The sequence below is a fragment of the Phyllostomus hastatus genome, unplaced genomic scaffold (genome assembly GCF_019186645.2).
Source record: "Phyllostomus hastatus isolate PE091 unplaced genomic scaffold, TTU_PhHast_1.1 phas_scaffold_1066, whole genome shotgun sequence".
NCBI classification, from domain to species: domain Eukaryota; kingdom Metazoa; phylum Chordata; class Mammalia; order Chiroptera; family Phyllostomidae; genus Phyllostomus; species Phyllostomus hastatus.
Genome location: NW_025334004.1, coordinates 14,884,989 through 14,911,791, shown reverse-complemented (window position 1 = coordinate 14,911,791; position 26,803 = coordinate 14,884,989). Strand labels below are relative to the sequence as shown.

General features: G+C 48.5%; 1 protein-coding gene across 3 annotated transcripts in view; it reads right to left on the bottom strand.

Moving 5' to 3' along the window:
• WBP1L (WW domain binding protein 1 like) overlaps positions 1-26,803 on the bottom strand; it is a 56,245-nt gene that overhangs the window by 16,443 nt on the left and 12,999 nt on the right. The window contains exon 1 of one of the 3 annotated variants that reach the window (XM_045854160.1): positions 17,684-17,859. The exons of 1 other annotated variant lie outside the window; for it this stretch is intronic. In XM_045854160.1, the coding sequence (XP_045710116.1) occupies positions 17,684-17,710 (27 nt within the window). In that variant the 5' untranslated portion in view covers positions 17,711-17,859. Of the gene's footprint in view, positions 1-14,568; positions 14,680-17,683; positions 17,860-26,803 lie in introns of those variants that run through there. One more of the 3 variants, XM_045854159.1, reaches the window with a different exon arrangement.

The following is a 26,803-nucleotide window of genomic DNA, read 5'->3' as shown; positions in this document are numbered from 1 at the left end:
TGGGCCTTCTGCTGTGAGGCCTGGAGCCCGTGGAGAAAGCAGATCCGTGCTCACTCCTGGTAGGACACGCACTCTCTGACTTCAGCGTAAAACACAGCTTTCATTAGGACGTCAGAAGTTTCTCCTGAGCCCTGGCAGGTGTGGCTCAGTTGGTAGGAGTGCTGTCCTGTACAATGAAGTCACTGGTTCAATTCCCTGAAGATAGCGGGTTGGATTTCTGGTCGGGGCACATATGGAAGGCAACCAACGTTTCTCTCCTCCTCATTCTCTAACTCCCTCCCTCTAAAAATCAATCAATAAATACAATAAAAAAAAAAAAGGAACCAGTGATACTTCTGCCTTGGGAAAATTCACCAGATGAGGTCCAGGCTCTGCACACACAGCAGCCACCTGGTCCTCAGTGAGGTGTGGAAGGGAATGTGTTTGAAATCTAAACAAGTGGCTTCCTCATGACCTACTGGTGTCGGCTTTTCTCTTGGCTCTTCCTCCCCCCAAGGCAGGAAGCCTAATATCAACAGGACCCCACTCTCTTTTCCAGGAGAGCAGAGCTGCAGCAGTGATAGGGGACTTAACAGTTGGAAAATTTTAGTTTAAGTAATAGCTACTAAGCTTAGTAATTAATGCAAGTAAAAGCTTTTGTTCCAGGAACTGAAGGTATGACCCACCCTGACTCCAGGAGACCATAAGCAGTTCCACCTTTGTTCCTCAGAGGGACTGCAAGCAATTCAAGATGGTATTTGAGCCATTGTGCTCTGATGGTGAGAGGACCACAGCCCAGGACACAGCTAGAGACCACCGCCTGGGGCACAGCTTAAGACCAGGGCCCAGGGCGAGAATGCATAAGTTTGTTTTTTTTTTAATCCAATGAACTTTCCCCTGAATTCCAAACCCCTTACCTGCACTGTGTTCTCCTTATAAAAAGGGCCATTTTAAAATGGAATTTAAGATGGTCTGTTAGGGGATGAACCCATCGTCTTCTCAGATCACCGGCCACCTGAATAACGCGCCCATAAAGACTCAATCCCTGTCTCTGCTTATTGGGTCTGGTAGTGACAGGCAGCCTGAACGCCGGTGTCTTTCCCCGTCCATTTCAGTAGCACCCTTTAATCCAGAGTTCTTCGGACACTTTTTGACCAGTATATCTTATCCCCTGTTCTCCCTCTGGCCCCAGATAGAGTCCCCCAGCTGCCTGGGACAGTCTTGATTATGAAAACTGCCATTTTTCTGCTGCAGGAGAAAGGAAAGACGACGGGCAGTTAAAAATATAAGTATATAAGTGGGCTCACAGACCTTTAGCAAATTAAAAAATGAAGATTGGGGTAGTAGGTTGTAAGTGTCAAGAAGAACTCCTCCAGGGAGAGGGGTTCAGGAAACTTGGTTTTGGTCCGCCCCAGCTCTACCACAATAGAGGAACGTGATTTTGGGTAAACTACTCTGTGGCCCTAAGACTAGTTAAGGTGCTCTCTAATGTCCCCTTCAACCCAAAAGGCTTTATCATCCTACCCACCACACGTTCCCTCTGACAAAAGGGCTCTTGAAATCTATGTCTCCCCCCAAAGTGACAGCAAAGGCCCTGGCCAGTGCGGCTCAGTTGGTTGGGCATCGCCCCACAAAGTGAAAGGTTGCTGGTTCGACTCCCAGTCAGGGCACATGCCTGGGTTGCATGCAGGTTCAGTCCCTGGTCGGGGAGCACACAAGAGACAACCAACCGATGTTTCTCTCCCTCTCTTTCTCCCTCCCTTCCCCTCTTAAAACAAAAAAGAAAAAGAAAAAAAAAAAACACCACCAACAACAAAAGTGACAGCAAATTACAGTGGTGTGCAAATGCCACTTGGTGCTCCACCCCCCCTCCCCCCCGAAAGAGGAGCTCCCTAGTGGGACACCCAGCAGACTCCCACAGACCTCCACAGCCACCAGTGGCTCCAGATCCACCCTGAGGCAGAAGCGAGTACGAGTCTGTCAAATCCAGGTTTAAAGCCCAGTTTATTAACTTGTTAAGCCCACGACCGCTTATTAACTGTGTGAGCGCTTGGGAAGTTACTCAACTTCTCTGAGCTCTTAATATCAATACTATCTTTTTGTGAGCCATTACTGCCAGCGTGAAAGACCATTCCAACCACACTCTGCATTCATTTAGAACTCTTTCAGAATAGCCAAGTTCACTGGCAATATGGGCTGCTCTAGACACATGAAGAATAGAAAAAGGAACTGGAAAGAATGCAATGGAAAGTTCAAATATGGAAAATTCTCAGCACCCTCTGTGATTACCCTTTGCTTTTCTTCCAAGCATATCCAAGCATTTTACATAGATTATGTTGTTCGGGCCAAGTCCTGAGGAGGGACCAGTACATATCCGCCCCAACCCTTCCTCCGGACGGGAACCAGAGAATGAGTGAATGAACTGTACTCTCCCTTCGGGCAGGAGCTCTGTCTCCTCATCGCCGCCACCCCCCCCCCCCCACAAGCACAGAGCATGGCAATGAAAGTTTTGTTTAACAAAACAACGGCAATGCGACCTGCACGAAGGCAGAGTAACCCCGGGTGAACGGCACAGCTAACATGTACTGAGCACTTGCTGTGTTTCAAATGCTGTCCGTGTATCCCTTTCTCGAAGCTTGAAGGCAGCCTTCTGAAATGGGTATTATCAGGGAACTTGAGGCCACGAGAGGCTAAGTAATTTGCCTAAGGTCAGAGCTGGGAAACAGTTTGTCCGACTTCAGAGCCTGAACTTCTAACTATTATTAAGCTACAGCTTCCTTGGTCCAAGTCATACTTCTTCGGTTGGTTTTCCCATCTCAGTTGCTTAACTACATCCAATAAAAGCCCCAAACCAAATAAAGCCAGCATGTTGTCTTTGATGGAAAGATAAGGGCCCTGCCCCGTGAGGCCCTCAGACTCTGGGAACAGGGTCCTCCTCCTCCTCCTTGGCGGCGAGGAGGGGCGGCATGTGCGGGACTCCTCCCATCTTTGTCCCTAAGGCCGTGTTTTCTACACTGACTCACTGCAGGGCAGAATGGGCTCCCTCCCGGTGGCACACGGGCCAACGTTCCTTCCCTCAGCATGTGCTGAGTGCCCTGCAGCGGCACTGAACCGGCACTGAACCGGGGGTGGCGGGCACAATGGGAAAATGGCTAAAAAAAGGTCACGACCACTGTCCTTGAGGAGCTTGCAGTCTAAGAAAAAAGATAACACAATCACGCAGATGAAACTGCACCCAGGAGGGGAAAATACAGTGAGAGCTCAGACAGGTAAGACTGGGGGCCAGCGGGGAAGGTCCAGAGCGACTCCTGGGAGGAGGGTGAGTTGGAACTGAGACCGTCGGGATGGCTGGGAAGGGAGTGACTAGGGAAGAGGGAAGGGAAGAACGTTTCAGGCCGAGGAAGTGAAACAAGCAAAGCCCTTCAGCTAGGAGTGGTTGAGGAAGGAGGGAGGAAAGTTAGGTAAGTGGGGACCCGACTGTACAGGGAGGTGGAGAGATCAGATTTGCCTTTTAAAGACACCTTCCTCCTGGCAGTTTTCACTTGCACAAAACTCCACGCCAGGAGGATAAAACTTTGCATGAGTGAACTTCCTGCAAAGAACATGTGCTTCTACGCCAAGGTCTTTACCTCGGGGAGGACCGTGCTGATGACCGTTCAGGTCCTCGCGTGTTATAAGCATGTGCTTCCAAGCCCTGGCACCACAGTGACTGGCTCCAACCTACGGGACACCTCTGGTCACCAAACAAAACGCATGGGCACAAAAAAGCAAGAATGACCACCACAGGCCTGGAACACTTTTCACAATGGAAAAGGATGAACAAACAGTACGCCTTTTGCACATATGCAAAAAATTATCGCATCTCTTTGGTGGCAGCATATTTGCAGGACTAACAACATTTTCCGTAAGAGTTTCCAGGTGTTATAGCAGCTATTCTTAGCTGAGCCACAGCGAAGGTCAACTTAATCAGCACGAGAACTTCCCAAGTGCCAGCACAAACGGAGGCACTGGGCAGTGACAGTCGTCCAGGCCTGGTTCTAATTTGCCCGTTTCTGGGGCTGGGAAGCTCTGCTAGCAGCTGGCAACAGCATCTTCATGTCCTTAGCAAAGCACTAAGTTTCAAAGTAAAAAAACAAGGAAAATTAAAATATTTCACAGGATGCCAACTACCTACCTACCTTGGCTACTGGATATGAATGAATTGAAGCACCACCTCTGTCTGGCTTTCCTTATGGGGAAAAGAAACAGTTTCCAATGGAAACATTCAATTCCACAAATCACATAACAAATATATATTATCTCCTCCTTCCCCATGTGCCAGGCACTGTGCTGGATGCTACAGCTACAGCAACGAGCATGAGATTCTGGGAGAAGAGATCCTGCCTCTGGCAATATAGCTGGGTAGGGTAGGTAACTTAAAAATTCTTCTGTCAAAACCCTAGAAATACTGGATATATAACAGTATCCATTTAATTATACAGCAGAGCTTGCAAGAAAGCAAGGAAGGTCCCCAGGGGCCAAAAATGTTGTGGGGAACTAGCAAGTAAACTGGTAAATGAGCGCAAGCCTTTCCGGCTGCCCTGGGAAGGGGCTGTTTGCGGCTCGCGGGCCCACCTGAATCTGGGAGTCGGAACTGAGCACCAGTATAAAGTGGGGATCCTCAGAGAGAGGGAGCAGACTGGAGGAAATAGCCCACTGGCAAACAGTCACAAAAAGCTCTGAACTGAGAACAAAAAAGCATCTCCTCTAATAATCTGTAAACACAGGCCTTTCCGCAAGCTAGTTTGAGACTGGAATTGTACTACTACATAGTCCCAGAATTCCCAACCCCGAAATTTAACAACAAAAAGTGGCCCTAGGCTGGCAGTAACTCTGTTACATCTGGCAGAAGAAATGTCAAACTCTGATATGACCTACCCTCAATCAGGGCATGAAGGAGTCCCACAAGTAAAGCTCGGCTGTATTTTGAAGTTACTTCAAAATACAAATATTTATGCATAAATAACACATCACAAAAGACCTGGGGAATGCAACAGCAGGATAAGACTTCCTGAAAAAGACAAGATAATAGAATGAACAGATAAACTATAAAATATAAGCATGTTTCAAATACTTAAAACCAAAAAGAGTGAAAAACATGAGAAAAGAACATACTGAAAAAGAGACAGAAAACGAAGTTGGAGAAAAAAATGGAACTTGTAGAAAAGGAGTTATTGAAATTAAAACTAAACAGATGGGTAACACAGAGATTAGACTAAGGTGAAGAAAGAACTGGTGAACTGAAAAAGAGATCTGAGAAAACTACCGAACAAAGGGCTTCTACCAATTAAGAGAAAATGTAGAAATGGCAAATGAGAAATAGAAAGTTTAAGAAAGAAAGGAGAATGGAGGAGAGGTAATATTTAAAGAGAGAATTTAAGAATTTCCATGGGGAGAGGGAGGGAGGAGAATAGGGGGAAAAGGTGCAGGGTATAAGAAGCATAATTGGTAGGCACAAAATAGACAGGGGGAGGTTATGAATATTATAGAAAATGGAGAAGCCAGAGAACTTATATGTACGACCCATGAACATGAACTAAGGGAGGGGAAGGTTAGAGGGGGGGTTTAGGGTGGAGGGGGACAAAAGGGAGAAAACAGTAGGACAACTGTTAATAGCATAAAAATATACTTAAAAATAAAGTTTCATTTTATTTTTTAAAAATATTTTATTTATTTATGTTTAGAGACGGGAAGGGAGGGAGAAAGAATGAAAACATCAATGTGTGGTTGCCTCTCATGTGGCCCCCACTGGGGACCTGACCCGCACGCATCGCAGGCATGTGCCCTGACTGGGAATCGAACCTGCAATGCTTTGGTTCGCAACCAGCACTCAATCCACTGAGCTACGCCAGCCAGGGCTAAATTTTATTTTAAATTAAAAAAAAAAAAAAAGGAATCCCCAGAACTGATTAAAGATACGGAATTCTCAAACAATAATAAACTCACATCTGGGCACACTGTTTGAAACTGGACAACTAAACAAAGACAAAAAGACCTGAAATACATTCTGGTGAAGATGATGGAAAATTTCACTTGTTAAAGTGAAATTAGAATTTAAAGTAGTCTATTCTATTAATGGACTATTATTATACTTATGAAGCTTATTTTTGAGCTTCATAATAATAATAAGACAGAGTAATAGGACAAAACAGAATAATAGGACAAAGGGCCTTCGACGGGGCAGTCAGGAAAGGCTTCCCTGAGAAGGGGACATCTGAGAGGAGCCCTGAATCCTGAGAAGAAGCCGGCCTCAGCCGGCCCACGGGACCAGGGCCCCAGGCATGGCAAGTGCACGAAGAGACATCAGCGCAGGGTGAGCCTGGTGCGCTCAAGGGAAAGAGAGCAGACTCATGAGGCTGAGCACACGGAATCGCAGAAGAGCGGAGTGAAGGGAGAGCTGAGAATTCCGCAGAAGCTGGACCTCAGGTGCTTTGTACAACATTTAAAATAATATCCAAAGTACCACAGTTTGTAAATTCACTGTTGGCTAAAATAGCTAGGTTCTCCATAGCTCATGGTGATTTGAATAAATATCAAAATATTTTTGCAACTCTCATATTTACTTTTCAATTTGGGCCCCTTCCTTTTTTTTTTTTGCCCCCCCCTCCCCCCGCCCAAGTTGTGGCTGCTAGTGCAGAGTAAACAACAAAATCAACTTCCCTTCCATTTTTGAATCAGGAATGGCTTTCCAGAAAGTAGACCCAATTCTAGCACTATCTGATTTTGGTAATGCTCTGTAACCAAAGGATCACAAAGTCTTCATCAACAAGACAGACTGGAAATGATGAAATGAGAAAAGACAGTAAGAAACTTAAACTTAGAATCAGCTATTTTTTTTGTCCTATCCTAGGCAGAATCCTCGATTTCTGAAGATGCAGCACTTCCAGGCCCTCAGAAAAAGACTTGGTGGTGGTCATAAAAAATGTTCTTGAGAATTTTGTGGATGTACTGAAAGTGACGTTCACGTATGCCCTGATTCTGGTTTCAAGGCTGTTTGAAGAGCTGAGGAAAATAAGAATTGTCCAAGGGCACACATTCTGAAGTGGGTGGAAAGAAGTCGTGGAGGAGCTGGGGGGAAGGAATGCAAGCTCCAGCAAAGGGTGGATTCAGGGAGGAGCATGGGCCTGCCAGTCTCATCCCCCTCTCTTTGAGGGTAGGGATTGTTCTGCACTGCTTTTGTCTCCATCACAATATGCACTGCACACGATAATGACACCCAGCCTTTCGGATAAAGGGCAGGCCACTGCTAATAAGGTAACCAGTCTGCTTTGCATGAACTGGGATATTAGGAATGAACTTCTATGCTGTTTGGTGGAGTTCAGTAATTTTCCAAAGGACCTCAGCTGAGGGGCAGGCTGCCCTATGCAAACCAGTAAATCTCATCTGAGAAGGTTCAGCCTCATCCCCCACACTCGGCACTGTGCCCTTAGGGCCCCTAGACTTCAGCTTCCTGGGCTCAGGAACACTCTGTCTCCCATCCCCTAGCTGGAAAGTGCCTTTAAGGATAAAGCCAAAGGCTAGATGGAGCTACTGACAGACTTGAGAAAAGCCTAGAACCAATAGGGGCAGCCGCTGCTTCAAGATTTGGCTAAGATGTGTGATGCTGAAGGGGAGTCCCAGGGGCCCCGGATGTGGTGGGGACAGGGGTGCTCTCACTGCAACCTGTGAGGGCCTTCTGGAACAATCCTATCACTCTTCCCTTAAGAAGGATGCTCCGCAAGAGTCTGAGGAAGGGCGGCACACCGAATCCAAACTCTCACACAGAAGCGAATACACCCCCAAACTAGCAACGAACACAGACAACAAATGCAAGGAAACAGAGATGTTGTTTCCCACGGGCCCCACATCACCTGGGGTGTTCGTTAACAGTGTCGCTCGAGAGCCTCTGAGGGCAGAGACCGGGGGTTTGCCCTTTGGAACACAGTCCACTGATCGTGTTCACGTACATTCAGGTTTGAGAACCATCGCCCTAGATTTCCAATAAACGTAAAAATACACAGTGCTTGCCCCTAAAAGTGGAATAGTCTAATATTCTTTTTCTAAAATCCCAAACACATCCCAACACAGTTACCCCCAGAGGAGCCACTTAGAATTGAGACCCATTAAATTATTTCTAACCTTTTTGCCTCGGGCCAAACACAATTTTTATATTAATTTTTTTTTATTTATTGATTTTTAGACAGAAGAAGGGGGGAGAGAGAGAGAAAGAGAAACAACAATTCCTTGTTCCACTCACCCACGCACTCATTGGTTGATTCTTGAATGTGCCTTGACCGGGGATTGAACCCACAGCCTTGGCGTATCGGGGCGACTCTCCAACCAACTGAGCTACTTGTCCAGGGCCCATAAATTTTCTTTTAAAGTAACATAGCAGTTGGGTATACTCCTATCCTCACCAGCACTGCTGCTGCCAAAGCTGCAATTGCAACTGGGTCCTCATTAAATGGCCCCCAAACAGAGTAGCCAGCAAAGAAATTAAAATCCATTTCCTGTGTTGCTATTAGGAACCTGAATAACAAACTAAGATAAAGCCACTTCACCCTGGTAGGAAAATCCCAGAACAGAGACTGGAAGTTGCAACATACCCCATGGTTTCATTAAAGGCCACTCAGCGTACAAGTGCTAGCAGGCCTGAGGGGTCAGACTGCCTGCAGCAGGATGGGATATTAGGTTAACGGGCCACTCCCCCCAACCCCACCCCAACTTAGAAGGAAAAGCAGTCCTGCTTTTGAGGCACACCCCCCGCCCCGACCCTGGGCAATCCCTCATCACTGATCTCTTCTGCCAGAGGATACATGCACTGGGAAACATGGCACTTCGGCCAGAGCTGGTGCAGAGAGCTGAGACACACACCAGCAGGTAGCAGGTGCCTCTATGGCTGGGCAGGCGGGCACAGACCACTCATCTCCTCACCTTGAGGTTCAGACGGGCCGCAGAGGCCTGAATACCAACAGCAGACATCTGAACTTGCTACACTGAGGCTCGAGAAACGCCTTCCCTGGGACAGGTAAAACAGGTACCTGGACAAAAAAAAGGGCCCTCTTTCTGCACGTGGGAGATACCTCTGCAGAACCAGGAAAACCTCCTGCCGCCACACTAGTGAGATGTGACAGAGAACCAAGTTCTGCCGGGTGACTGTGCTTTCAAGCATCTGGCCGGGCTTTTCTTTGCTGCTGATGTGCTTTACAAGAGATTCACCAGTTTCATCTGACAGTGGAGCGCACACGTGGGGTTTCAGGGACACAGTCCTTCCTCATTTTAAGCAAAATTCTAAATTTAACCCCATTTTTGTTTAGCAGTTCTCTCCCCCTGCAGCAGGCTTTGTTGGGAGCTAAAGAAAAAGTGATGGAGCCCTGGCTGGCGTAGCTCAGTGGATTGAGCGCGGGCTGGGAACCAAAGCATCACAGGTTCGATTCCCGGTCCGGGCACATGCCTGTGTTGCAGGCCATGACCCCCAGCAACCACACATTGCGTTTCTCTCTCCCTCTCCCTCTCTCTCTCCCTTCCCTCTCTAAAAATAAATAAATGAAATCTTTAAAAAAAAGTGATGGGGCCTGCCTGAGTATTCGTGTGTCTGGAGACCATAAAAGAAATCCAGTGCCTGTGAGCAGTTCCACACATGTGACAAGAGAACGGCTGGCTTCCACCTCAGATGAGAGGCCACACAGTACGAACTGTCTCCCTCCCTGGCTGATGTGGCTCAATGCTCCGAGCACCAGCCTGCAGGGTGCAAGGTCGCCAGTTTGACTCCCAGTCAGGGCATAAGCCTGGGTGGCGGGCCAGACCCCTAGGTGGGAGTTTGAGAGGCAACCAATCAATGTACCTCTTGCACATCGATGTTTCTCTCCTCTTTCTCCCTCCCTTGCCCTTTCTCTAAAAATAAATAAAATCTTTAAAACACGGTGTCCCTGCAAACAGATACAAGATTGAAATCCCCGCCCCCCACAACTTCGGATTCCAGAGGCTCCATCTCCAAAATACTCTGAATAACTTTAAAGATCTTTCTGAACTCTAAGACCTCACACTTACAAATTAAAAGATAATTTAGAAAAGGGAGAGACTAGTATGCTATCAGAGACAGATCAATAGAATAAGTGTAGCCTCGCCCTGGCGGTTGGCTCAGCTGGTTGGAACACCGTCCCGTACATACGGCTGTAGGTTCAATTCCTGCTCGGCTGGGGCGTAGGGACGCAACTGATCCATGTTTCTCAATGGTTCTCTCTCTCGTCTCCTCTCTCTAAAGTCAATAAACATATCCTCGAGTGCGGATTGAAAAACAAAATCACTATTCTTTAAGCTGCATAAAGTTATTTGGACACTACCGAGGTCCTACCCTTCAGGAGGCTGCCTGTGCAGATTATTCAGATGAAGTGATAAAACGTCAGTTTCAGAAGGGCTGGATCTTATCTACTGGCCATAAAAAATTAACCCCACACCTATACTCTTGACCAGACATAGTACCTGTTGATTAGGGGCAACCAAGATGTCACGCTTCTAAATCTCCAAGCAGATAGCTGACACATGTTGTTTAGAATGCAGCAAAAAGAAAGCGCACCTATTTCCCCTTTATTGAACCACCCCACTTTCCCCGAGGCCTGTGACTCCTGTGGGAGCTTCCCAAGCAGAGAAGAGCCCCCTACTCATCAGCAGTTCCCAGCTCGGGGTTCCCCGCACTACTGGCGCTCGGAGCCAGACCACTTTGCCACGAGGCCGGTCCTGCACATCGGTCCTGCACATCGTAGGATGTTTGTCAGCAGGGTCCCTGGCTTCTCCTCGCTAGACACAGGTAAGCAACACCGCCCACCTCTTGTTGTAACCACCAACAATGTCCAAACATTGCCAGAGGTCCCCTGGAGAGGGGGGCAGGGTTGCCCCTAGTTTAGAACCACTGTTCCAGACAAATCTTACCACACTGTTTAGTGCAAGAGTCCTGTGCCACCCAGTCTTGTTGCCCGAGACTCACAGGCTCCCCAACTCTCTGCAAGCTCCCTGACAGCAGGACTGCGGTCCATCTCCCAAGCGCACCTACCCTAGCGGGGGATCGGACACGCTGCCCCTTCAGGAAGTAATGATCCTGGGGGCTGAGGGTCAAGTACTTCCAGGGGCTAGTCCTGTCCCTGTGCCTCAGCTATGAGGCAGAAGGAGGGATCCTTCAAGGATTAGGCCAAGGCTGTGGCATGGTGACGGGATTTCACATGACCACTGCAAGACCTACCCATGGCTCTCTGGCCACGACAGGTTTATAGTAACTCAGCATAATCTGAGCCCAGCCCACAAATCTGGAACCTCACCCAGAGATGGTGGAGTGATCGCATCTTGTTTTTGTTGGCAGCCTGCCTCCTCACCACGCTCCTGAGCCACACCCAGAGGAGTGGGAGGTCACAGGTACCCACAGCACTGCCTGGTGGGTAACCAGGGATTTCCAAACCCTTGCTGAAAACCACACGATACACTGGGAGGTACTGGAAACCGCAAATGACACCATGTGCTTCCCAGCTCATTGGAAGCTCCTGAGAGGAGTGTGTTAAGCAGAAAACCAAACAATAATAAATACCCTGGCCTCCTTGATGCAGTACCCAAGGGAACCAGTGTCTTTATGCAACACAGGCCCCGCAAACCCTTAGGCACTTTCAGGAAAGTCATTGCATGACACTCCAACCATTCTCAAAGCCTGCCCCCCTCTCTCCTGAAATGCACACAGCTTTCCACCACTGCCCTGCCTCTCCCTTTCAGTTAAAAGAGCAAGACAGGTCAAGCCAGTCACCTAAGACTGAATCATCATCTCCAGAAACCAGCAACAGAGGCCTCTGGTAAGGTTCAGGGTTCGAGCCCAGTTGAGTCCCGCCCAGAGAAGCAAAGACAGAGAGGGGCACAGATACAGCCAAAGCCGCCAACCTGCAGGGCCACGCCAGCCCGCAGGGCTGCCCCACCCTGCACACGAGCACAGGGCCGAGAAGCCCTGGGCAGAGAGTTAAGAAACCAGGATCCGGCTGGTGGGGAATTAGGGCAGGAAAAGAAATGTTACAGCCCAGTTTTTTAACTAGTCCAAAATCATCCTGTTTTTCTGGACTAAAATTTACCTCTTCAAAGGAAAGGGGTGGGAGGGGTGGGTCGAAGGCAAGGGATATCACTGGAGGAAGTGAATGTTTTCTTTGGCCCTGTCCTGGATGTAAGTTTCAAAATCATCAGACAGAGTCTTCCTTTCTGCTAAATTACTGCCCAGTCCCCTGGTTTCTCTTTGCTTTGGTAACAGGAATGTGATGAAAAACAAGCCCCATTCCTCTAAAAAAGCCCCTTCTTGCAACAGAGATGGTTGGGGTTTAAAAATTCACCTAAAAAGGCTTCAGTGACAGCCACCCTTCCCCGCCTTTAGGGGACAGTAGGGAACGGAGGTGTTCGGTGGTGCTGTCACTTACAAGATTTTCACAAACCAGTTCCAAGAAGGGTTCTGGCTCCAACCTCAAGTAGCACAAACAAGCGTCACCTCGGGTTGTGCTACACCACGTACAGACTTTCCCTGCCAAGCAGGGTCTTGTTGCCCAATCTGTCCTGGATCTGGGACAGAGAGGCCAGCACACACGGGAGGGCACCGACGACTAGGAGTCAACACTTGGTCCCCTGCCGACCACAGGGCACGCAGGGCAAAGGCCCGGCGGCGGGCGCTGGTGCAGGTCCCACACCGGGACCTGCACGAGCAGGACAGCACTGGGAAGACCTAGCCCCGTTACCTGTGTGATCCTGAAGAGGCGACACCTTGAGTTTCAGTTTCCTCATGGGTGGCTGTCTGGATGGAACAATGAAAGTATCATGGAAATATCAGCTAACACGCAGCGGCGTGGTGGGTGAATAAGAGGCTGGCTCTCACCACTGCACCTCAGTGCTGTCCCTGCGAGACCCTCAGAGCTCCGACCATGCCCAGGGAGCAAATGGGGTTCAACATGCTGGTCGCCCCGACAATCAACCTCAGGCCAATCAAGGGACTGTAGGTACCAGTGTCCCCTTGTCAAAGTGCAAACAGCCCCTTGGGCCAGGAGTTGGTCCCTTTTAGATATCCCAACCCACGACGAATTCTACCGTGGCAAGGGCACATCGCCCGAGAGGGTGCCACACCTGCCCCGGTTCTGTTGGAGCCTACTCATTACCAGTATCAGGGATAAAGTATCTCACTTTATCCGTGTGGATAACTGGGGACACAGGGAAAGGCAACACTCAGAGGTACGAGTTATAAATTATTTCCTGCCTTCCATCGACTGGAACTTATCATCAGCTGGTCGTCCCACACCTGCAGTGCCACAACTGAGACCACTGGACTGTGGAAAGGGCTACCTGCAGAGAGCCGTCTCTTCACCCCTCCGAACCCCTGGAGCACTCCATTCCACTCTCCTGTCACTCAGCAGCGCCACCTGCCGCATGCCCAGTTTCCTGCACACCCGTTCTACCTCCCCTGCCTGAGTGCAAACCCTTTGGGGGCAGGGGCCGAGTTTATACCTCTTTGTACGCACAACATACTTTGAATAGAATAGAAGACGATACTTTTCCAATAAAGAATGTTGGTCATAAGAATCCTCCAGCCTTACGAAAATCAGTGCCTCCTGAATCAAACAGGAAAACAAATTCACGCCTATCAGCGGACTAGGAACCTTCTATTGCAATCTTGTGCTCTAGAAATCAGTCATCCATCTGTTAGGTATACATGATAAATTCTCTCTTAACCAGAAGACTCATTTTCTGATCTCGCCAGATAATAAAAGAACAGCACACACTCAATGGTGTGTTTTATCTAAAATTTGGTACATAGTGCCATTCCCAAAAAGTTCGGCAGGTGACGCTCTTCTGAACTTCAGCTCCTCTTAAGCACAAAGGCCAGTCTTCGGTCCACGCTGCATTCGCTCCTCCAGAGCAGGTTCACACAGCTCCCTGGAAGGAAGCGGCGGGCCTCTCTGCCCTTTACCGACACTGAGTTCAGGCACAGAGCAGACGGAGGAACCCCAGCGCTTCCCTCCTCTGTGAGGTCAGGAACACCAATACTTGCTGAGCCAAGTTCTTTAACACCAAGACCCACGAGAGGACAGTTTCCTTTCTCATCTGGGAGAAAACAAAAACACTCCCAACCTGATCTGTCTAGAATGCTCTTTCCCCAGCTTGTGTGTCTGGTAAACTCCTACTCATCCTTCAAGATTCAGATCAGACATCACCCCCTCAGGAAAGCCTTCCAAACCCCTGGCCCTCCTCCGACCTGATTTACGTGCTTTCCCACCCACTGCTGTCGTAGTCCCTGGGGATTCCTCAGTTACAGTCTCAGCACAACGTCCTGTAATTACTTCCTTGCCACTAAAAGGTGGGGGCCTCTCAAAGTGTAACCAGAAACTACCAGGGTCAGGACCACCTTGGGTACTTCATAGAAATGCATATCCCTGGATCCCCACCCCAGACCTACTGAATCTGCATTTTAATAAGCCCAAGTCACAGGCGATTATTATGCATTTTGAGAAGAACTGCATTTGAGAGTGAGCTTCCAAGACGCAAGGACTGTGCTAGAGCTTGTCTTACCTTGACCCCATTCATCAAGAGTTCAAAATCTCCGTGCAGTGGCATTCTTCAGTAAATGCTGCATGCCTGAGAATCTTCACAGATCAAAACGCAAATGTGCACACGGAGAAGAGCAGTGTCTTATCTGGCCCTCGGACTGCCCAGAAACAACCTTCAGAAAATGTGCCTCAACTGGAACGACACACTAATCCTGCTCCGCCCTCTCGGACACTGGGCGAAGCAGGCTAGGTGGGGAGAAAAATCTCCAGGCTTTCGAATCAGAAAAACAGGGTTTAAGTCCTGCTGGGGTAGCTCAGTTAAGTAGAGCATCGTACTGACCCGCCCAGGGTGCGGGGTGGTCAGGGCACACACAAGAGTCAACCAATGAGTGCATCGATGGCTGGAGTTCATGTTTCTCTCTTTCCCTCCCTCTTCCTCTCTTTCCAAAATCAATAAATTTAAAAAGAAAAACTTTTAAGAGGAAATCCTCCTTAAAATCAAAAGGACCCTTCTAGAAGATTTCTATTAAAAATAAATAAGTAAAACAACACAACATAAGTTAGTTTTTTTTTAAACAAACTTCAACTACCATTGCCCCAACTTGCCAAACAACTTTGGGCCAATGGCTTAAATTCGTAAGCCTCAAATGCACTTCTGTAGAAACAAAATCACACTATCACATAAGACCAGGTTGTGAGTTATATGGATTAAAGGAAAAAAATATTACAAAGTATATACATATTATATGATAAAGGCTAATTACATATACAGCTTATGTCATTTTTTTTAAAACGGAATTATCACCAAGTAATCTTTAGAAGGCTAGCTTTTACGGAGGTCCAATAAAGAACAGTTACACTGTCAGACACATAAATGACAAAAATGTAAAAAAATTATGTTACCAAAATACTCAAGGTTTTTACAGACAAGGCTTGAATCACAGAAGCCTGGGCAGAAAGGACCTTCGAGAGGTCCTCTAGTTCAGCCTTCGTACCAGGAACATGTTCAGAAACAAGAGCTGAAGCTTCACCTGCTGCTGATCCTCAGACGCTCCCCGCAGCAACCAACCACTGCACCCTCGCCCTTACCGAGTGGAGGGTATTGGATGTCCCCTTCTTGCCCCCCAGGACGTAAGACTAACAGTATATTAGTTCAGGCCTGGCTGTGTGCCTCAGTGGAGTGCCAGTCTGAGAACCAAAGGGTCACCAGTTTGATTCCCAGTCACGGCACATGACTGGGTTGTGGGCCAGGTCCCTAACAGGGGCGCAAGAGAGGCAACCACACACTGATGTTTCTCTCCCTGTCTTTCTCCCTCCCTCCCCCTAGCTAAAAAATGAATAAATAAGACCTTTAAAAAAACAGTGTATTAGTACAGTAAGCCACAGCCTCCCAACTATGCCAGCGCACAACGGTGGTCACCCAATGACTGGTGCAAGAGCTCCTGTCTACCACACCCTCCACCTCTGTAAAGGAATCCGTCCTCTCGAGCTCCTACCTTCCAGTACTGCTGTGCCCTGTATCCTTTAGGAATGAGTAGATAAAAATAAGTTACGTTGCCCTGGCTGGGTGGCTCAGTTGGTTGGAGCATCATCCCAACATGCTAAGGTTGCAGGATGGATCCCAGGCCAGGGCACATGCAAGAATCAACCAATGAATGCATAATAAGTGGAACGACAATTCTGTCTCTTTCAAATCAATAAAAATTTTTGAAAAAAGTTATGTTTTTAACTAAACGTCTATCCTCAGCCAGCCAAGGTGCTACTGTTTGAAACACGTATTTTGTGAAATGCTCCCAGTAACTCTGAGTCAGTTGCACTGTTCCCATCTCAGAGGTGAGGTTCAGAGCAGGTAGGCAGCCTGCCCTGCTGGGACGCCGGAGCAGTCAGGACGCGGACACAGGTCTCTCTGGCTCGGCAGCCCTGCTCTGCCCTCTGAACCAGGCACGCTTCCCACCAGCTGACAGAGTACGGGAGCCTTCATCCAGCCCACTTCCAGCACCGCTCAAAAGCTTCACCTGGGCTCACGCTGCCCGTAGGTTAAAATGACAGTCATGGGGGGCAGAAGAGATGCTCAAATGGGACCCCCTCTCTGCCTATCGGCTACATCAAAGAAACACCGAAGTTCAACAAGAGCAGTAATAGAATACGTGGAGCTTTTCAGAGAAGCTTACTTTTAAACAAACATTTTAGGCAAACCAAGGGAAATCTGCCCACCCAGCACTTTTCTGAGTGAGCTCCGAGGAGCAGTCTTCAGTAAGGACGCTAACTACCTGAGGCTTCTGGTCCTGTCTTTCCTGCGGCTTTTCCTCACCCAGGAACAGGCAACAGAATGTGTGACCCTCCCCACCCCCTCTTACAGCCAGCGCTGGTTACAGTTACGCTTACGCATTCGGACACAGACATGCCTTTCAGACCAAGGCGGGGGTGGGGATGGCCAACTCTCAGAGGCCCTGGAACAAATAGTTGGCAACAGCTGTGTTCGCAGCAGCAGACAGCAGTTGGTCCCTCGCTACTGTTTTCTCCTCCCACTCTAGGTTATCGGCTATAACGTGGTGCCCCTACTTCCAACAGTGGCTCCCAAAGCAATCGAGTCTGTGGGTTTTGAAAAACAGGCAAATGTGGTCGATCCCTCCACCCCCATCCCTCTGCAGTGCCCAGGATGTCCCTGAGCCTCGCAGCCCTGACCGCATTCTTAAAAGGAGAAAACCTTTGGGAGCCCTTCCCTTTTAAAGACGTTCCCCTCTCACCACTCAGAAATCTCTGGAACCGTGAAGAAATCTCTGCTAACTAGTCACATCAAAATGGAGAAGGACTAAAAGGCATTTAAATGAAGAATCCCATTCTGCTGCCTCTCCCCCTCCCCCACCTCAACCTCTCAACTGTTTTCTCCATGAAGCTCTGGAACTGGTCTTAAGGTATCTGATCAGAATCGACAGCCCCAGAGAGACTCGGGGATGTGGAAGGAGCCACCAGCAAACAAGAAGGGAAGGCTGGAAATTTCTGTATGGGAGCTGGCCTACTACTATAACTGCGAGACGTTTTCTGAAAGGTTCCCTCCACACCAAGCAGTAGTGGCATAAACAAGCTCCCACCCCCTTCCCTTCCCAACCCTGACCCACACACACCCAGTTTATTACCTGTCTAAGACCCAAAAGGAAAGGCATCCTGCAACAGCATCGTCCACACTAATGTTTGCAACAAATGGCTTTTAAAAGTTAAGGTCTTGGAATGAGCATTTCCCCTGGCGGGCCGCGTGCTCCGCCGTCCCGTCCCGGTTAAGCAGCCTTCCTGAGCAAAGCAGAGAAAGTAAACAGAGTCCTGGGCCCAAGCGGGCACTCTCTCTCCTGCTCGCCTCGCTGCTCCCCACTGCCTGGCTCCGACCCACCCCCACCTTCTCGTGACATATCTCAGACGCAGCAAGGCCAAAGCTGTCTGCCAAGAGGGAAATGACATCAGTTCAAGCACAGCAGAGAAAGCTCCAGACAGCTGCTGTGGGACTGAGGAGGATGTGCTGCAAACCCACAATGGCCAGCCCTGGACGCACCTAGCGCTGGAGCCTGCGTGGGAGGACAGAGGCAGCCCCTGCTCCCATCTGCTCCCATCAGCTCCCCCAGCTCTGAGCGGGCCTGGGCGTACAAAAACCTGAAGCTGAAAAGAGCCACATTTCTCTGAACAAGGCTACAACCCACCGTGAGCTGTTTCTCCTCCTTGGGAAAAGGAAAACCAAGTTTCATGGAACCTTCCGGCCCCCACCCTACCCCCACCACAGTCGGTGCTTTAAGGCCGGCTGTCCCAACTCTCTCCAGGGACTGAGGCAATTCGCAGAGGGCGTGGAAAGGCACCTCTTCCCCCCCCTAAGGTAGGACATGCTGCCTTGGATGCTGACCTCTCGGGCCCTCACTTCAACAGGAAAGTTTATATTTCATAAACAAACTGTGCAAGCACAGGTGCCAACATCTTTCTTCACTTGTCTTACAAAGGGTACAACAAGTCCCACCACGGCCTCCAAGTTGCCAGTGAAGCACATCATCTATATTTAAAACCAACTCTCTTGTTTCTTAAAAGTTCACCACCTTAGGTTTGTCGCGCCTTCTTCTTTAAGCCCAGTGTGTGAAGAAAATGGCTAGCAGCAAGCTTTGCACAGAAAGCAAAGGCCCTGGGATTGGCGTCCTGATCTGACTTCTCCTCGTCAGCAGGGTAAGCCAGCTCTCGTCTGGCCACCGTTCCAGAGGCTGCAGGTCACAGCCGCTCTCCCTGACCCGGAATCCTCTACCAAAGATATACCAGCAAAGGACAAAAGGCCTGTGTTTGAACCTGAATGTGCAATCTGGACTCTCCTTAAGGAGAACAATCTTCAGGGGAACTTTATAAATCCAAAGTTTCTTTCTACTAACTTCATAAGCTGCTAATTACAGGTGTATTTTCCATGACTCCAGGCAAGTACATCTCATCTTATTTTCTGCAACAATTTCTATCCAGTGATATGCATCAAAGGCCTCTGTGGGAGTGGCCCGGTGCTGGGCATAACACGGGTAAATCAGAAATGACTCTTACAAATTCGTATCTATCACCCCCACCTAGGTCAATAAATCAGCAGTACACAACACTGACAGCAGGGTGAGTTGCCAAAAGTACTTTTCAATCATTAGTGAATCCAGCCAAACACAATGTGCTTGCTGCAGGTCTCCTACTGACGGTCAAGGTCACACTGACTTTCCTGACAAGGAAATGAATGAGCCAAACCAGCTGAGCCATTTCCTTGAGGCTTATGGAAAGAATGAATCCCAGTCTCACCACTACTGAGAAGAAAGGAGGGGAGATGTACAGAGAGAGTAGCTTCTGCTGCTGAAGGTGTTCGGGGCCTAAGGAGCAGTTCTTCAGCCTATCTGTATTCCCAAGACACAGTCCTACAGTCTCCGGGACTATCCAAGCTTTTGGCGTCTCTGGTCCACACAGGAAGAAGAGTTGTCTTGGGCCACACATTAAATACACTGTGACACGTAATCACATACACACACACACACAAAAATCTCATGATGTTTTAAATAAATTTACGATTTTGTGTTGGGCCGCATTCATAGCCATCCTGGGCCACATGCAGCCCACCGGCCACAGGTTGGACACCCCTGGTCTAACCCAGGCCTTGCTGCAGTCCTCGGCCACAGGCCAAACTGCCAGACAGGCAGGCCTGGACACCAAGACACAGCCACCCGGGGAAGAGCGAAGAACTAACCTCCTTCCTTCCCTCCCTCCCTCCCTCCCTCCTTCCTTCCTCCCTCCCTCCCTTCCCTCCCCCCTCCCCTCCTCTCCCTCCCCTCCCCTTGTCTTCTTTCTTTCGAATTGATTGATTTTACAGAGAGAGGAAGGAGTGGGAGAGAAAGAGAGAGACATGTCGATTTTTGCTGTTCCACCTATTAATGCATTCACTGCTTGATTCTTGTGTGCGCCCCGACCAGGGATCGGACCCACAACCTTGGAGCATCGGGACAACACTCTAAGCAACTGAGCTACCCGGCTAGGACCCGAAAAAGCTGTTTGCGATGCCTTCCTTTCATTTCCTCAGTTCCCGGGCAACACCCAACCACCACGAAACACGTGCACCATTATTAAGTTTGACAGCCAGACTGGAGGGAAGGGCACGCGAAGCCATTCACGGGCAGCTGTGATCTGGACCTAGCTAACAAGCAGGGTGGCACCTGCAGCGCTCCAGAAACGGTGCCACGGCGTGAGTACACCTACTCATTTGTTCCACTCCGACTCTGTGCCCACAGGTGCCAGGCAGCGTTCTAAGCACCGGGGATACCACCGTGCGCAAAATACCGGAGAACCCTTGCTCTGATGGACTATGGAAACATTCCCCATTTCTAAACAATGCTTATCCATCAGCGACCTCTGAATAAGTGGAACTGTAACAAAATTACTAGAAATCCAAATACAACTTTGTAAAAGTTCAATCTAAATGATCGACATTGCAACAGACCTCCCGATTTCCCCTCATGAATCATCCTTTCATGGCTGCTACTCAAGACAGTGTTTCTTCTAATCAGCACTTTTCTACTTTTTCTCCTTATAAGCTTATACATTCCTGCTCCCAAGGCAGCATTAAACCCAAAGCATTCACCTCGCACAAGCACAACATCACACAGTCTAACAGAGTGATTGCTGACAACTGCTTTTCATTCATCCGCTTCTCCTTGCCCCAGACCACTGCTGACCAACCCCCATTGAGAGCTGAGATTTTTTTTGGTGGGGGGGGTAGAGGAGAAAAAGAGGCTGAATTGACAAATGAAGGCATTCCCAGGAAAGTGACTTCATTTTCTGCTATGCCCTGCAAATATTACCACAGCCCAGTGACAAACCGTCAGCTTTGGGATTTAAGAGGCAAAAGAACATGATCATTAGCAGTTTTTGCTTGTCTGAAAAGTAAAAAAGGGTTCTTTTAAGTGACCCAGGCTCATACACCATGGACCAAAGGTAAGTCAAATAAATCCTTTACCACATGATTATAGTCATCTGCCTGATGATGCAGAAATTAAATTCAATGATGAACTCAACAATGAAAAAAAAAAGGAACAGGCACACTGAACCAGAATTAGACAGGATTACACTGTCAAAATGCTGCAGTTGAACAACTGCTTCTGGCCTTAAGTAGTGTCTGAGGTACCTTTCTCCTGCTCAGCGCCCCCTCCCCAGTTTAGAGAGCCCCCAAAGACGGTAATGCTGAAGCCCTTTGTGTCCTGATTAACTTATTATTCAAGAAGACACATTGCAACATGTTCATGGCCAGTGGTGCTCGTTCTTCCACTGTAGTTGATTTAAGAATTTTTTGGCAAACATTTTTCTAGGCAGCCTATGTATTTATAATTTTTAAATTCTGGGATGGAGATGGGAAAAGACAGTTATTTGTCCAGCTCTGACCTGGTGACCTGTTCTCGCACCCAAGTGGGCCGCCTGGCCAGCTGAAGGAGGCTGGGGAGAGGGCCAGGGGGTTCTCTATTTTAAAGACAAGGAATCTGAAGAAAGAGAATTTTATCAGAATAGGACAGCAACGTCCAGGCTTCTGAGGTATGAGGCAATCTCCAGACCCAGGGCCATTTTATTTCCAGGAGCTCTGAGTACAGGCTGTAAGGCAGACACAGAATATCTAAGATAAGAGACTTTTTATATGTTTCTCAGGTTGGGCCTGGGCACACTTAAATGCATTAGAGCTCTGACGAAAACGAGATGTGAATACTAACTCCAACCCCCAAGCACGGTGAATGCCACAATAACACAAGTCAAACAGAGCATCTTCGTGTCCTGAACGTGGGGCTGGACATCAGTGAAGGAATCCTGAAGTAATTATTCTGGCGAATGCCATGGGAAGAATTCCAGTCTCAGAACAAAGATGTTCAGAAGCGTGCCAAGTAGAAATGCTAAGGATCGCTTAGCGGCCGGAAGCCAAGAATACGCGCTTATCTGTGTCCTGGGGCTGGACAAAGGCAGATGTTTAGCAGGCCTGCCGAGGCAAGAAGGCAAGAAAACACACCGTTCCTGTTTCGGAGCAGGACGAGGAGCTCTGCAAGTCATGGGGGCTATTTCTTCTACACCAGGGGAGTCAAACTCATCTTCACCAGGAGCTATATCAGCCTTGCCGTTGCCTTCAAAGGGCTGATGTAATTTCAACTCCTTAACTGTTAAGGAGTTATTACATGTATACAGTCCCAAACTTATTTCGGCCCTTTGAAGGCAATGGCGAGGCTGATACAGCTCCTGGTGAAGATGAGTTTGACACCCCTGCTCTACAGAATCTCCATAAAAACCTGTGGGTGCTTTCCTATACTATTCAGTCTTCCCCAAAAGGAAGGCTGGGCACACAGCTCTTAAACGCACTACGTAACCCATCACTTGCTAAGCATCAAATGATCTCTTCCAGAGAGGAAGGACCCTCACACGTGGATAGCTGGCACTGAACAGATGAAACACATGAGCTTCAGTGAAGTTAGGTGACCCAGCAAGGACGCACACCTAGTAGGCAGTGGCACCAGCATCTCACCCAGGCCTGTTCGGTTCCCAAACATCTGGAACACATCTGGAGATAATATTTTGACACTGAAATTGTCACTTTCTCCTCTTTTGTGGCCTGATGGTCACAGTCACATCCAGCCATCCAGGATGTACCATGGGAATGAGAAGGATGGACTACTGGGCAAATTAGTCTTGCCCCAGAGGATTTATGTATTTCATTACCCAGTTAGGGAGGAAAGGCAGCAGACGCTGAAACAGACATAGGCACTCCATAATAAATGCTGGGAAGGGCAAAGACAGTAAGTCCAAGACGGGCTTGAACAAGGAAAGCTGTTGAGAGTTAGAATAGCCAAAGAAAGTTTTGCTAAGACAACAGATAGCTCAGCTGGTTCGAATGTCGTCCTGATACACCAAGGCTGCGGGTGACCCCCAGTCAGGGCACGTACAAGTGCAGCCAGTGAATGCATACATAAGTGGAACAAGAAACCGACGTCTCGCTCTTTCTCTCTCTCCCTAAAGTCAATTTAAAAAAAGAGAGAGAGATGAGTACTAACCAACATATATGGTTTGGGTGGGAAGACGAACACACTAGGTAGAGCCAATCATGGCCCAAACCATGGAAACAAGTACACACAGGGCATCCGAGAAAGGCAGAAGATGGCCCTGGCTGGTGTGGCTCAGTGGATTGAGTGCTGGCCTGTGAACCAAAGGGTCATTGGTTCAATTCCCAGTCAGGGCACATGCCTGGGTCATGGGCCAGGTCCCTAGCGGGAGGGCATGCGAAAAGTAACTACACATGGATGTTTCTCTTTCTCTCTCCCTCCCTTCTCCGCTTTCTAAAAATAAATACATAAAATCTTTAACAAAAACAAAAAAAAGAAGGGCAGAAGATGAAGCAAAGGTCAGCTGGAAGCAGAATGCAGAGGTTCTACACGTGTGTCTTTGCTGAGTACCTCCAACCAGCACATTTTTTTCTTTCTAATGACGACAGTGTTGCCACAAATACCAAAGACAAGAATTTCCAGTTTAGTAAGTATCTCAGGCTCTCTTTTCTACTTGTTTAATTATATCTACTACCAAAATATGATAAATCTTGGAGCTGAGTTTTGCTCCGGTCTCAGGGGTGGGACAGGGAGAGGGAAGATACCTGTGTCAATGGTGCGGCTTCAGTCTTTTAAATACAGAAATGAAAGGAGCAGAAGCGGAAACCCTTACGGTAACAGCTCCCTAAGGTTTCTGCCGCTTGCTCCTCTGCCCCTAAGAAGAAACTCCTTCTGTACTGACAGTCACTCACTCCGCACTACTTCCCATCTCCACACCCCGGGCATCTGCTGCCCTCTCCAGAGAGTACAGGGGCCTCTGAAACTCACCGCTGACAGTGGGCTGTCACTGAGGGTTAAGGGGCTGTTACTGGATCTGCAAACTGAGCTTTCTCAAGTATAACAGCAGCCTTGTTTGTCTTCATACCACAATGCAGGGCTCATTTTTCCTGCCCTAGAAACACTTCAACCTCAACCAAACTGGCCAAAAACTGCATGAAAATGAGCAAGCCACAGCTCAGGAGTGTTCCCAGGCACATTTCGTGTGTCCTGACGAACTGTTCTTTAAACCGAAGATCCGAATAAGAACAAAAAGAGGGGGACGAAGGTCATAAATAGCACCTGATACACACTCAGATGTAACTTGGAAAAAGACCATTAGAAAAATTAGCGTTCCAGGTCTCCATTCAGTCTGAATTCATCTTTCACTTTTATTTAAACTTTGGGCAAAACAAAGAGAGACGTGGTCCACGTTCGGTGGGAACAGGAATGCAACAGGTGGCAGGCACACAGAAAGGACTAACGTGGAAGCCATTTCATTCAAGACACGCCGACTCTGAGTCCCTGGAAGCAGCTCCAGGTCCGCTGGGTTTAAGGTCCTAAAAGCAACCATTCACACTGTCCAGAGAGAAGCCATCTTGGTTGTGCTTCTATACGAAAACCCACTCACCCTTCTCTGTATTCATAAACTCAGCAAAGTTCTTTATTCTCAGGCTTATCTCCTCTTCTAAAATTCAAGCAGTTTAAGGGCAAGATGCAAACTTTCACTTCTGTGTCCCTCACAATACTAAGCAATGCCTTGCACAAAATAAGCCCTCAAGAAAAGATGGTTACTCGGATGAACAGACTTCTTGACTACAGAGAAGACTGTAAAAATGAAGCCTACAGCCAAATCCCCAAATGTCAGGGAGACGTATGTAAATCAAATATTACCTCTTCCCTCCTTAGGCTATGCGGTCACCAAATCTATTCCAGCTCTAAGGATCAGGAGAATACCTGGCTATTACTCTCAGCTCCTGGGGTTTGATGCGGGAAGTGGGAAACCCTCTGGGGATCTCATTATCTGGACACTTCTAATCTCTCAGCTCAGGGACTTAAGGTACTTAAGCCACCTCAAAAGTAAAAGTCCCTTCCTCAAGGCAGAGCCGGGCCGTGATCTAAATCCCCGACACTTGTTTCTCAACGATGAGCAGGATGAAGCTATCCCTGGTTTTGTCTACCATTCCCCAGATAACCCCATCGGCAACACCTGGAAGTCAGGTGCCTTTTCTGCGCGAGGGATTATGAAACTTAGTAAGATCTATTTGGAAACACAGCTCCCGGCCCCATGCCTTCCCTCTCTTCCTGGATCTTATGTAAATCAAATATTACCTCTTCCCTCCTTAGGCTATGCGGTAACCAATCTATTCCAGCTCTAAGATTTCAAAACGCTAGAGGAAAACATTCAGGTTATCCTTCCCGTAAGTTGTAGGAAGTGGGAAAATTCCTGGAACACACACACCCACACCCCAAGTAAAATGATGACTACAGGGGGCGAATCTGGAGATGGTATCATACCAGATGCAGGGTACACCGGTCCTATGGTCGTTCACCGCCCAATCACAGGCCCACCTGAAGCCCGCACTCCCTCCCTCCCTCCCTCCCTCCCTCCCAGGGCACAGCGTGTGAGGCAACGCTGGATGACAGCAGTAGGCAAGCCTCCTTTTAAAACGCCTTGACCTGAGGTTCAAGTCATGAAGAAATCACTGCACCAAAGCAGAAGTGGGCAGAGAGACGCCACCATATAGGTGTAAGGCCTAGGAGGAAAAAAACTGGAAGTGACTTTGAGAAAACATCCCCCATTACAGCAAGGAGTGTCAGCACCAGCCACTCTTCCTCCCCGAAAAAAATCTGCAGGTGTCCACATCTTAGCACCTATATCCATTGGTCCAAAGTCTGTCTGTCTGTCTTTTTTTAAAGATTTTATTTATTTTCAGACAGAGGGGGAGGGAGGGAGAAAGAGAGGGAGAAGAACATCAATGTGTGGTTGTCCCCCATTTGCCCCCCATGGGGACCTGGCCTACAACCCAGGCATGTGCCCTGACTGGGAATCAAACCGGCGACCCTTTGGTTCGCAGGCCAGAGCTCAATCCACTGAGCCACACCAGCCAAGGCTGTTCCAAAGTCTTTCGCTTTGCTCAAGATGCACGTTCTAGCCAAGGTATGCTCAATATTGCAGAAAAGGTAGCACTAACCAGCAAGGAACAAACACAATAAATCATCATCCTTGCAGAGAACTCGAGGTTTATAAACTATTTTCATATCCATTTTAGTCATTCCTTACATCGGCTGGTGACAGGGCTAGGCAGTTATGAGCCCCACTTGTCAGACAAGTCTACTGAAGGTCTGAAAGTGTGAGTGACCCAGGAGTGAGACCTAGGGTTTCTGACGAAAGGGACAGAGGTCATCCCTGGGAACCCCAGCCAGTGACTGCCCAGAGGGAAATTTACCTTTCGACTAGATTCTGTCAGGGATCTGGCATTCGGGACTAGCCATGTGGCCACCTATTCTCACGGCCCTGGACCTAGTATTACCTGACTGCTCTGCACCATCATCACTTCTTTCAGCACTGTCCAGAGACCACTGAGGCAGCCGTTCCTGCTGTAAGAGGCCCAGGGGGTCACAGAGGGCTACCGTCTCTTCTGGGAACTCCCGGTGCGCAGTGCTCTGCATGAAGCCTCTGAACAGTCCCACAGTGAGAAAGAAGGTCTGTTCAGCCCCAAGTCTGCTCCACTCGGAACAGTAGACTCTTTCACTGAATTTTCTTCCATAGCACCACTATCTCTACAGTGTCTTTCAGCCCCCACACCCTGCGTTCTGTTTCTCCCTCAGCAACACTGCACATCTGCTGTGAAACCCCAATACTCTACCTTGAGGGTGGGCACGGCCAGC